The 13,442-nt window shown below is 36.4% G+C and overlaps 1 protein-coding gene across 3 annotated transcripts in view; it reads left to right on the top strand.

The window, feature by feature from the left end:
- WDR72 (WD repeat domain 72) overlaps window positions 1-13,442 on the top strand; it is a 325,916-nt gene that overhangs the window by 28,445 nt on the left and 284,029 nt on the right. For all 3 annotated transcript variants that reach the window (XM_007479979.3, XM_016427854.2, XM_007479982.3), the window contains exons 2-3: window positions 4,928-5,092; window positions 10,953-11,059. In XM_007479979.3, coding sequence (XP_007480041.2) covers window positions 4,940-5,092; window positions 10,953-11,059 — 260 coding nt within the window. In that variant the 5' untranslated portion in view covers window positions 4,928-4,939. The remainder of the gene's footprint in view (window positions 1-4,927; window positions 5,093-10,952; window positions 11,060-13,442) is intronic.

The raw sequence follows: 13,442 nt of genomic DNA, 5'->3' as shown, positions 1-13,442 counted from the left end.
TTTCCAAGAGTTCCCTATACTAATGAAATCATTGGTTCAGTGGTTATATTATCATCAATATGAAATAGTAGCAATGTTTATGATTGCATAGTGTTTAATGACAGCAAGGTACTCAACACATATCACTTGTTCCTTACTACAACTCTATGAGGAAGAAAAGGATAAATATCTCAAGTTTAGAAAAGAGGTTAAGCAAGGAATGTCACAAGGTGGCAAACCTGAGGTTTGAATTTGTCTTCTTTGTTCAACATTTTTTCCTTACATTACAATCTTTGTGTTAGAAGAAAAATATATTAAACTAGGTAGAATGGTTTTCCACTATAATCCTTTGATTTCCCTTTTCGGTTTGATTTATCCTGCTTTTCATGACTTCCAGCAGGTCATTTTTGGTCTTCAATTTGCTTATAATTTCATTTGATTTCTGGACTTCTGTTTCCAATGGGAGATTCTGCCTTTTAAACTGTTATTTTCTTTTTGAACTATTTCCCACTTTTTTTTGCCAAATTTCTCCTATCTTTTTAACTTGGTTTTCAAATTCCAGCCTGATTTCTTGGAGAGCTTGTGACCAATTTCTTTTTTTGTTGAAAGTTTGTATTTTCTTGTTTGTCATCCTCTCCTGTAGTTTGTTGTTTCTCTAAGTAGAAATTATCCAGAGTCAAAGGCTTTTTCTTCTTCTTTTTTTTTGGTAGTTATAGATTGTATTTCTTGGGTGTTGCTGGCCATTGCCATGTTAGTTTTTTTCTTCCCTTCCTAGCCAGAAATCTGAGGGAGGAGGGTAGTAAGCTTTCTTAGTATGGAGCTTCAGCTTGGTTTTGCCCTGAGGCTGTTTTTCAAATCTCTGGAACAGCATCTGCTGTGTGTGTAGCCCTGTGCTGTCTCTGTGCCCAGTCTTCTTGTTCCTCAACTTCCTGAGGACCCAAGTCTCTCTGCTCTTAGGGGCAAGTCTGTGGTGGCCTCAGGCAGCCCCTGAAAACCTAGAGATTGCCCTGCAGAGGTCTAAGTGTGGAGGGTAGGCAAGTCCCTGTGTTGATCTCCAGAGAGGTTTTGCCCTGAGGTTATTTTTTGAATCTATGGTATCTGCTGTGAGTTGCCACTCTGCCCAATCTCTGTGCCCTATCTCCATGTTTCCTCAGCCTTCTGGTGTCTCTAGTATTGCTTCGTTTAGGGGTAAGTCTGTGGTGACCTGAATCAACCCTCTAACCCCCACAGCCCCCAAGAATCTAGAGGTTTCCCTGCTGGCTTTGACTCTGGCACCATAGGTGGAGTGGGGGTAGGGTGATGAGCTGGCCTCTTGATGGGAGTAATTTTGCCCCATTTTAGTATGGAAATGCCCAAACTTTGCCTACCTTCTACTCTGTGTCCTACTGTGGAACCTCTTCCATCATCTGATCTTGTTTTTTTCCTTGTGAGGCACCCTAGCTGGATCAGTAGAGAGGAGAGGAAGAGTCCTGCCTCTACTCTGGGGCCATCTTAAACTGGAAGTCCAAACTAGGTAGAATGGAACATATTCTTTGAAGCTCTCCAACCTCTTTCCCCAGCATCTAGCAGGGCGTCTATGACTTAGTAGGCATTTAATAAATGCTTTTTTGAATTAAATTCCTAACTGGGATCATGGATGCCTGAAAATAAAGTGAATATAATTAATTCCTAGAGACCGTTAAGTGACTTATTCATTTGGCATTGTCTATTGCTCTCATTTTTTCAATTCTTCCTTAATGTGTTCTTTCCTAAAATACCACCTTTTCCCTTTATCTCCCTAGAAGTAGAAATAAACCTTCAGATTTTTCCTTTATTCTCTAGAAAGAGTTATATAGATTGAACCCAACCTGGAATAGATGTGGTCTATAGTTAAATTCTAAATTGACCTTGGGATCTGGAATTGTAGAATCTGTTGGCCCTCAAACAGATTCATGTTCATTTTTTTTTAACCCTTGTGTTCCATCTTGGAATCAATACTTTATATTGGTTCCAAGGCAGAAGAGTGGTAAGGGCTAGGCAATGGGGTTTAGTGACTTGTCAAGGGTCATATAGTTAGGAAGTTTCTGAGGCCAGATTTGAACCTAGGACCTTCCATCGCAATGCCTGGCTCTCAGTTCACTGAGCTACCCAGCTGCTCCCCATGTGGATTTTATTTTATTTATTTATTTTTTTTAAAACCCTTACCTTCCGTCTTGGAGTCAATACTGTGTATTGGCTCCAAGGCAGAAGAGTGGTAAGGGCTAGGCAATGGGGGTCAAGTGACTTGCCCAGGGTCACACAGCTGGGAAGTGTCTGAGGCCAGATTTGAACCTAGGACCTCCCGTCTCAAGGCCTGGCTCTCAATACACTGAGCTACCCAGCTGCCCCCCCCCCCATGTGGATTTTATAATGACAGATGAAGTTCTAAAATTCAGAAAAGAAATCTAGAAATATTATTGAGAACTATTAATTTTTTGTGAGCATTTAAAATATTTTTATATGTAGAATATAATATAGAAATAGTTTCAATATTTTTATTAGCTGAGATACATAAATTGTGATTTTACATGTAACTACATACACATTATTCTTCATTCCTGTAGGCACTGGTGAAATCATAGATGTGAATATTCTATTCAGCATATGGATTTTGATGTCTATACCTTCATAGATATTTTTTAGAAACTAAAGTATGTTTGTTTCTTTTTAAAAATTAATTTGTTTGTTACAGTTCTCAGCCTTATCTCTCCCTCCCTTCCCTTCTCACACCAGAGAAGTCATCATTTGACAAAAAACCTGTGTGCATATATATACATATACACACACATATAAATATATGTCTTGCTTCTTTCTGTTTTATCAGTTCTTTTTCTGGAGGTAGATGGTCAGTGAATGGTCATTGTGAGTGGCTTCCTTCTTCAAAGGAAAATGGATCTAATTACTCTTACTAGGAATTATCAGTATCTTAAAAAAAAGAGAATACCTCCATAGAGCAATGCTTTAATTGAAGAAAAAGATTTTTAATAATTTTTTCTATATGTACCTACATAGGTACTTATCATCTTTTCCATTAAAATGTAAAATTCTTTTAAATTGGAATTGTTTCATTCATTGTTTCTCTATGTTTAGTACTTAAATAGGACCTGATACAGATACAAATGCTTGTTGTGTCATTGATTACTAGGTAAATTTCAAAAAGTAGTAGTACTTTTTTTTTCAAACATCATTTTATTTGGTCATTTTCACACATTATTCATTGGAAACAAAGATAATTTTCTTTTCCTCCCCCCCTCCCACCATCCTTCCCATGGCCGACACACAATTCCACTGGGTATCACATGTGTCCTTGGTTCGAACCCATTTTCATGTTGTTGGTATTTGCATTAGGGTGTTCATTTAGAGTCTCTCCTCAGTCATGAGCCCTCTACCCCTGTAGTCAAGCAGTTGCTTTTCCTCGGTATTTTTACTCCCACAATTTGGCCTCTGCTTGTGGCTAGTGTTTTTTCTTCTAGATATCGGCAGAGTGTTCAGGGACATTGCATTGACACTAATGGAGAAGTTCATTACATTCGATTGTACAACAGTGTATCAATCTCTGTGTACAATGTTTTCCTAGTTCTGCTCCTTTCGCTCTTCATTACTTCCTGGAGGTTGTTCCAGTCTCCATGGAATTCCTCCACTTTATTATTCCTTTTGGCACAATAGTATTCCATCACCAACATATACCACAATTTGTTCAGCCATTCCCCAACTGGAGGGCATCCCCTCATTTTCCAATTTTTGGCCACCACAAAGAGTGCAGCTATAAATATTCTTGTACAAGTCTTTTTCCTTATTATCTCTTTGGGGTACAAACCCAGCTAGTAGTACTTATATAGGGAGATATTTTTACATAGAAGGCAGTTAGCAATATCCAAGGAGAACTGGACCATACTCTGTCTAATTAGCTTTTAATCCAGATTGAGACAAAGGGCCAGATACAGAATGTTAGATGTGAAATGTTTTAGAGACGTGCATTTCTGATTGTAGTTAGAAAACAAATAAGGTAGTTTCAGAGAATTACAGATAGTTATACTTAAAAGATATCTTTGAGATCATTCATTCCATTCCGTATCTATACAACAGGTAGACATCTAGGTAGCCTTTGTATAAAGACCACCAATGAGGTGAACCTATTGCCTCTCAAGGCACTTTTCCATGCTAGGATAACTTTTTCTTGTGTCTGAATAAATTTGTTATCTCTTGTATTAGACATTCCCCTGTTGTCCATCTGTCTAGATAATCAAAACTTAAGATTTAAAGTGAATGAGTCCTGACTGTCTAAAAAAAGTAATATGTCATTGAAAGATGGGCTAGTTACATGGAAAGAGTTCATAATAACTAACAGCCTACATTCTCTGCCATTTTTTTTTTTATGATATTAGGAGAATGTGAAGAAAACCCTGGCATGTTGGGTAAACTCATGGTGGAACTTGTATGAGGTCAGGGACAAAAGGTTCGTCAGATGAACATATATGGATGGGTTGTGATCTGTATTCCATCTGATGAAATAACAGATCCATTTAAATATTTGATTAGAGAGGCATAGAATTTTAGGGATGGCAGGAACCTTAGACATCATGTAGTATAGCTCCCTCATTTTTCACTGGAAGAAACTGAGACCAGTAAAGGTCCAGTTTACTGAATGATATTGGATTTTCTTTGTATTTTGACCTCTCTTCAAATCTAAGTGGGCTAAGCCAACTAAGTAGCAGTAGGAGTAGCTATATTGTCCTGAGAAGAAAAAAATGTTCTATGGATCCTTTGTCCTTAGCTTTTGTTTAGTTTAAAAATATTGCTGATAAGTTATTGTTGTTGTTAGTGTTTTCTTTCTTTAGTCTTGTTTTAAGATAACTTTGTGATCAGAACCTGAATTGATAAGAATATATGTGATGATCTTTTGTTCTTATTACTTTTTCTTTTATTCCAGGTTTTGTACACTATGAAGATCTTTCTGCCGGCAGTAGCATTATGGGGGAAAAAGGCGCCTTCTCACAGCATCACTACCATAATGATTACAGATGATCAGCACACCATTGTTACAGGGAGCCAAGAGGGTCAGCTGTGTCTCTGGAATCTTACCTCTGAACTAAAGGTCAGTGGTTACCATAGAGTACAGATTATTTTCTTTTTATTAGTATTACTGAAGTGATCTGCATTTTTTCTTATTTGACTAATGAGTATAGTTCAACAGAATGTGAAGAGCCCAGGGGCAGTTAACAAGATGCTTAAAAAAAGTAATAAACAGTTTAAAATATATACATGTAACACAATCAATTTTAAAACTAAATTGGAGGAAAAACCATTTCTCAAGCTCTATCATAATTGTATTTGAAAATATCCTTTGAGTAAGAATTCTTAGTCTTCAAAAATATTTTAATCTAGTCAATTACCTAGAGTTGTATTGTTTTATATCCTGAATTATTAAAGTAGTTGATTTAGAGGTCTAGAACTGTAATTCTGAAATTATAGTTCATTAATTGAAACAAAGAGGAGGTCTCCTTGAAAACTACTATTAGCTCAATGAGTAATATGTTAATTATCTGGATATTCCTGTCAATTTGGCCTTTTTTCTATTTCTCTAGCTAGGCTTATCTGGGATTTTTACAATCTACTTTGAAGATCTCTAAATCCAATTTACTATTGTCATTCTACTATTCCAAAAACCTGACCTCACCTAGGATCCAGCTCATTGATTAGCAATTAATTCCTCCTCATCTCAAGTCATAAACATTTAACATATTGCAGTAGATGTTTGCTTAACTGCCATGGACTCCTTGTCCAATTAGAACATTTAAACAAATGATGTACTAAAAGTATATTGCCCTCATTAAGAAGCCTTTTAAAGAACAAAGACTATTTTTAGCCTTCAAAATTTGTCACTATAAAACCTAAATTAACAATTAATTGTAATTCTATTTTATAGTATAATTAATTAAAATATCTTGCCATAGAGCAGTTCTCTTATAAGATTTCTAAAAGCCATATATAGAGAAGTCTTTCTTAAGCTTGGCCTGTACCTATCAATGAATTCCTGAATAAAACAGTGAGCTTTTCATTCATTCAACAAGCATTCCTTAAGGTGAACTGTGTGCCAGGCAATTATGTTAGGTGTTCAGGATACAAATACCAAGAATAAGACCAATCTTACTCAAAAGGAACTGATATTTTAAGGGGAAAACAAGTATATATACAGAAGAAATAAATAAGTAAATAAACAAGTGATATACAGAGCAAATACAGAAAAATAAAGCGATAAAAACAAAGTAGTTAAATACAAGGGTGGGTAGGTGGTATAGTGGATGAATTGCCAGACTTGGAGTCAGGAAGACTTAAGTTCAAATGTGACCTCAGACACTCACTAGTTGTGTGACCCTTGGCAAGTCACTTAACCCTGTTTGCTTCAGTTCTTCAGTAAAGAAAAGTGATACAATGGAGAAGGAAATGGAAATTACTCCAGTATATTTGCTAAAAAACAGCTGGACATGACTGACCAAGTTAAATATAAGATTGGGAAGAGGGACAGCAGGAGTTTGGAGGATCAGAAAAGACTTCTTGTAGATGAGATAATATCAGCTTGAGCTACTCTGTCTCTTTCAAATGTCTTATTGGTACTTAAAAACCTATCATTTGCCAATGACTTGGGGATTGTGGCACCCAGAGGGGAACAATAGGCTACTCGTTTATAATACAGAAATGTGTTCATTTGTTTCAGTTTTGTCTGACTCTTTGTAACCTCATTTGGGGTTTTCTTGGCAAAGACACTGGAGTGGTTTACCATTTCCTTTTCCAGCTCAATTTATAGATGGGGAAAATGAAGCAAACAGGGTAATGTGACTTGCCCAGAGCCACAGTTACTAAGTTACTAAGTTACTGACGTCACATTTGAACTCAGGAAATTTTCTTCTCATTCTGGGCTCTGCATTATACCTACTGCACCACCTAGCTGTCATAAAGAAATATATTTGAGCAAAGTGAAATAAGCATTTTGGCAGTGTCTAATAGTTTATTCTGAATTCTGCAGCCATATTTCATAGAATTGCTCTTTGCACTGTACGAAATTGTACCCACTGGTAATTCGCTTCAGTTAATCAAATATCCTTGAGCTCTCTGTCCTCTACAGTCCCCCAGTGCTTCACTGGAAGTTCTGGTTACCTTCAGAGGCTTTTAATTCTTCCTTCAGTTGTTTGTATTTACTACCCTCTTATGACTGTTTATTTTGTATACATACTGCATTTACTTTTTTTTAACCCTTACTTTCCATCTTAGAATCAATACTGAATATTGATTCCAAGGCAGAAGAGCAGAAAGGGCTGGGCAATGGGAGTTAAGTGACACACAGCTTGGAAGTGTCTGAGGCTAGATTTGAACCTAAGATCTTATGAGTCTAGGACTGACTCTCAATTCACTGAGCCATCTACCTGCCCCTCACCCACATCCTGTATTTATTTTTGTGTGAAGATATTGTATCTCTCCCAGATGAATGAAAGCTCTTTGAGATCAGGAAATATGTCATTTTTGTGTTTTTATTATCTCCAGAGTTTAGCCTAGCCCATGTCTGGAATAAAATAGGATGTTAAATTATTTTTACATCAATTGATGCTTATCTTAAAGGCTAGGATAGCCCCAAAGTCTTTCCAGGTCACAATTCCAGAAGCTAAATGGAAAAAAAAAGCCTTGCCCAGAGCTAAGTTTAGCATCTGATTTCCTTAAAGTAATGGTTAAGGTAGGGAAAGGATGAGTTGGATGATGTAGGTCAATGCCTCATTGGTGACCTATGGAGGAATTTTGACATACAAGTTAGATAGAACATATATGTTAATATAGTGATGCCAAGTTCAAACAGAAATCTAAGGATACCTGTGGGGAAAAGGGGGGGGTTGATTTATTAACTTAGAAAATCATATGTTACATTATTGGTGTTTTACTATGTTTTTATTTTGGTAACTATTTTCTGATTGGAAATTCCAGTTCCAAATTGAAAACATTTTCAATTTTAATCTCGTTTAGCTGTACTCACACTCTAGAGGAGTGTGATGCAGGAAGAGCCTTATAGGGATTTAAAATCTATAGTTAATTTTGGTTCTGAAAACAATTTAAATATAGGTGACCCTATTTAAAAAAACCAACCAACCCTTTCTTTTCATGTGACTGAGAAGAGGTAACCAGTGGGCAATTGTTGCAAAAGATGTCACAGGTTTTAGAGTTGAGAATCTGGGTTCAAATTCTGACTATTTGATTTTGGGCAAATTTCTTATTCCCTCTATGCCTCAATTTTCTCATCTATGAAGCAAAGGGGTTGGATTAAATGGCCTCTAGAGCCATTTTAAGCTTGAAACTTCTGATCTTTGATTCTAAGTAAAGTTGTGTGACTTGTCCTAGGTTGCTGGCAGAGAGAGGATTACATCTGATAGGCAGTTGAGTGTCAGGTTGTTACTTAGCCCATAAGAGTGGTTTGTTCCCCAAGAGTCAACTAGTAGAAAAGAAAGCAAATTTTCCTGATGATGTGCCCTGATCCACTGCTCAGGCTGAGCTTCAGTAAACTGCTAAAAGGAATAAATCCAAAGGTGAATGGGTCCTGTAAGTGTGATTGCTGGGAGAATGTGTGTGTCTTTATCTGTGAGAGTAGTATCCTGGCTTCCACAGAAAAGATATGACATTAATAGGGTGACCGGGCTTGAATCTTAGCTTTGATCATTGTAAATAACACAGTGATTCTAATCCTTTCATAGACATGGCTGAGAGAGCATCATTTCAAATATTTTTCTGGATTGGATAAAGGACTTAGTGAGTACTGGTTCATGAAGAAAAATTGACCTTTACAATTCTCAAATGTGGAATCTTCCTCTCATTACCTAAAGTGGTCATAGGTAGACAACTTTTCCATTTCAGAAATTTCTGTGTGATTTTCTAATTTGAAGTTTAACTTTTGTACTTTGACTTAAAAAAAATACATACCCTCTATCTTAGTATCATTTCTAAAATGGAAGAGTGTCAAAAACTAGCCAATGAGGGTTAAGTGACCAGGGTCACACAGATGGGAAGTATCTGAGGTCAGATTTGAACCCAGGTCCTCTTGACTCCATGCCTGGCACTCTTATCTTTTGTGCCATCTAGTTGCCCATTCATCTTTTCTTTTTATTATTAAAATTTTTTCCCCCAAACATCAGGAAATTATCTAAGAATACATAGATTTAGATCTGGAAGGGATTTTAGAGTTGTAATCCCCTCCCTCTACCTGCATTTTACAAATGAGGTATTGGGACTAATGAGGATAAGTGAGTTGCTTCCAAGTTACACAGTAAGAATTAGAGGTAGAATTTAAGTCTAGGCCCTTTTACCCCCAGCTATGATTCTTTCCATATACTGTGTTCCCTCCATTTGAAACAATTAAGGTAGAATTACTTGTGAAACTATAGAGTTGTAGATTTTGCCTGGATGCTTGAATGAGAAAATGAATCTACAACAGAATAATAGAAAAAAAATTTAAACTTAAAAAATTTATATTAATTGCATATAGAAACAATTTTTGAAAACCATTTTCTGATATTTTGCAATTCAGATTTTCTCACTCCTTCCCACTTCTCTGTGAGGTGGTAAATAGGCTTATATATAGGTTATACTACTGCTTTAATAAAATACTTTTTTCCACATTCCCTATGCATTGAGAAGACATATCACATATACAATAAAAAAAAGCTCATGAAGGGAATATAATGAAAGATGGCATGTTTTGATCTGCAATCAGATTCCAATAGCTCCTCCTCAGCCATAGATAGCATTTTTTATTATGAATCCCTTGAGCTTACCTTGGAACCTTGTTTTATTGATAATGGTTTAGTCCTTCAAGTTATTCATCGTACAATATTTCTCTTATACTTGCTGTTATCCTAGTTCTGCTCATTTCACTTTGTGTCAGTTCATATAAGTTTTTCCAGGTTTTTATGAACTTATCTTGTTTGTCATTTCTTTCTTTTTTTTTTTGAAACCTTTGCCTTCCGTCTTGGAGTCAATACTGTGTATTGGCTCCAAGGCAGAAGAGTGGTACGGGCTAGGCAATGGGGGTCAAGTGACTTGCCCAGAGTCACACAGCTGGGAAGTGTCTGAGGCCAGATTTGAACCTAGGACCTCCTGTCTCTAAGCCTGGCTCTCAATCCACTGAGATACCCAGCTGCCCCTTTTTTGTCGTTTCTTAAGGTTTATGCCTTACAACCTTATAAAATAACTTGAAAAATAGAAAATTTTTAAAAAAGAATTTTTTTTAAACCCTTACCTTCTGTTTTGGAGTCAATACTGTGTATTGGCTCCAAGGCAGAAGAGTGGTAAGGGCTAGGCAATGGGGGTCAAGTGACTTGCCCAGGGTCACACAGCTGGGAAGTGTCTGAGGCCAGATTTCAACCTAGGACTTCCCGTCTCTCAGCCTGGCTCTCAATCCACTGAGCTACCCAGCTGCCCCCTAGAGAATCTTAAAGAAATCTGATTTAGAATTTTATTTTTAGCAGTATGAGGCAGCTCATAATATGGATTTAGATATGCTATTCTAACTATATAAGTAAAGACAAGATAGTTAACAATGTTTTTCAATATTAGGATTAATAAAAGAGTTCTGGTTTTTTATATTAATAATAATAACTAACAATTATGTAGCACTATGTGCCAAGTACTGAGCTAAGCGCTATCTAATGATTATCTCATTTGATCCTCACAACAACCTTGGAGCACAGTATGCAATCATTGTCCCTATTTTGTAGAGAAGGAAATTGAGGCAAACAGTGATTAAATAGCTTGTCCAGAGTCACACAGCTAAGATATATCTAAGACTGGATTTGAGCTTGTCTTCTAGATTCCTGGCTTGGTATTCTGTCCATGGTACCTTCATTATGTAAAATGTGGGTTTTTTTTATTGATTAGGACCAGATATAATTACTTCACAGACTTCATGTTGCCATTTGTAGATCTCAGCTAAAGAGCTTCTCTTCGGTCATACTGCTTCTATAACATGTTTGGCAAAGGCAAGAGAATTTGAAAAACAGCCATATGTTGTTAGTGCTGCGGAGAATGGGTAAGTAGTTATCCATTGCTTTTGTTATTTTCTTAATACTTGTTTATTTTATTATACTTTAAAATTTACAAAGCACTTTCCTGTAGTTGGGAATTTTTCCTTTGTACTAACAATGATATGCCATTGAATTTTAGAGCCAGAAGGGACTTATGAAATCACCTAAAACTACCTCCTCATTTTACAGATGAGGAAACTGAGGCAAAATGAAGGGAAATGACTTGTTGAAGGTCTCTCAGTTCTCAGGCTAGCACAATTTCCATTACACAGTTCTATACTCTATTTAGAAATTTTTAAGATTTAGGAGACTATGGGTAGACTAGAAATGAGGTATGTGTTCTGTTTTAAATGGTTACCAGAATAAGTTTTCCAGGCCAGTTTAGACCTAGAGGTGGGTTCTCTAAAATGATTATATAAGCTTCATAGGCCTTTTCCCATTCTGAATGGGCCAAGATGAATGTTAAAATTCAATAGATATAAAGGCTTATGATTTGATTCCCCTGCTAATCTGTTAGCATCTGACTCAACTGCTAACCCCCAAATTTTCCTTACAGGGAATTTTACCTACTCTCATCTTGAGGTTTCAGGGTCTATTCATACCTGGTAATTGCTTTCCAGTTTATCTGTCTAAAATCTCATTCTACTTCCCAACCTGATCTCTGTGACTCTATGCTGTTGTTTGTTTTGGACTAACCTTGCTCTAGCCTTTGGCTCTGGCATTCTTGGGTCCTTACCTGGTATCTTTATTATAAAATTCTGCCTTTTCCACCTCCTATCAGTGGGCCTTATGCTTGCTTCTTATGCTTTATTGCTATACCATAGCTTTGCCCTTGGAATTAACTGTTTTGTGGCATTAGCATGGCAGTATGGTAGCCACTCTTTCTGCCACATATTGCTGGGGAAAATGGACACAGCGTCATTATAAAAGTGTCATCGTATTCTAGAACTTGATCAAACCATATCAGGAATATTTGTGTCTAGTCCTAGAGCTGACTAAGAAGAATATTGAGAAAATGTGTCATCTCCAAAAAGAAAGTGATTAAGATGATAAAGGGTCTTGAGATCTTGCCCTTTAGGGATCAGTTGAAAGAAGTATGGGGATTTTTAATCAGAGGGGAAAAATTATTATTTGTTTTTGGGATGGTTGAATACAATAATTGTTTTTAAGTATTTGGAAGGACTGACTAGCAGAATAGAGATTAGTTTTATTTGGAGCCTAGAATGAGTAGAGGTTCCCAAAAGGCTGAATTAGATTTATCTCCCAGTAGAATGAGCTGCTGAAGCACATAGTAGGTTCCACCTTGTTTAAAAAAGCCTTCAAGTAGAGATTAGTTTAACTGTTTTTATGAATATTTGTAATAGAATTTCTCGGTTTATGTTGGACTAGGTGGCCTCTGAGGTACTTCATAATTCAGATCATGTGAAGATGGATGGTTCTTCCCCCAGACAGTGCCAGCTTCTTTGACCAACCTAGGTTTGACAGGTGTAAATGCAAAGGCTTAGTATGCAGTGGATTGACAAAACACTCAACTGTGGGGTTGTCAGGATCCATTCCATCACTTTTCAGATGGTTCTTGTACTCCATTAAAGAAAGATTTTAAAAAGTTAGCTCACTTTGCCCATCCACATAACACATAATATTAATGTCTTTTAGGTATTTAAAAAAGTTTTGCTTTTATGTATTTTGTGCATTTCAGTGTTAAAATATTCATTTTTTCTCCTTTCCCCTGTTTCTTTTTCTCTTTTTGTTCTTTTTCCTCTATTTTTCCCCTTTGTCTGAAGAAGAGAAGATAGAAATAAATATAGAAACTTGTATCAGAAGAGCACACTTGAAAAAAATGACCACATTAATCAAATACAAAAATGTATTGTTTATTCTTCATATTAGTCTGCCAAGTGTCTAATGATGAGGTAGGCAGAGTCTTTCTCTGACCTCTGGGTTCATGGTTGATCATTTACTTGATCAGAGTTCTTAAGAGTTCTTCAAAATCATTTATTTTATAATATTGATTTCATAAATTGTTCTGGTTTTGTTCACTATCAATTCGTACATCTTCCTATGATTATTTGAAACCATCTTTGTCCCATTTCTTACAACATAATAGTATCCCATTATATCCATTTGAAAGGCATTTTCAAAGCTTGTTAATGAGTCTCAAATTCTTGGGAGAAAAAAATTGCATTTGCCAGATTTTTTAATGTTGACTTAAGGAAGAGGCAGTCAGGCAGCATAGTGGATAGAACATTGGATTTGAGTTCAAATCCAGCCTCAAACACTTACTAACTATGTGAACATGGGCAAGTCACTTTACCCTGTTTGTTTTAGGTTTCTATATGTAAAATAAGCTGGAGAAGGAAATGATAAACCACTGTAGTATCTTTGCCT

The sequence above is a fragment of the Monodelphis domestica genome, chromosome 1, assembly GCF_027887165.1.
Source record: "Monodelphis domestica isolate mMonDom1 chromosome 1, mMonDom1.pri, whole genome shotgun sequence".
Classification (NCBI taxonomy): Eukaryota; Metazoa; Chordata; class Mammalia; order Didelphimorphia; family Didelphidae; genus Monodelphis; species Monodelphis domestica.
Note: the sequence above shows the minus strand (reverse complement) of the source record. Positions and strands in the feature narration are given on the sequence as shown.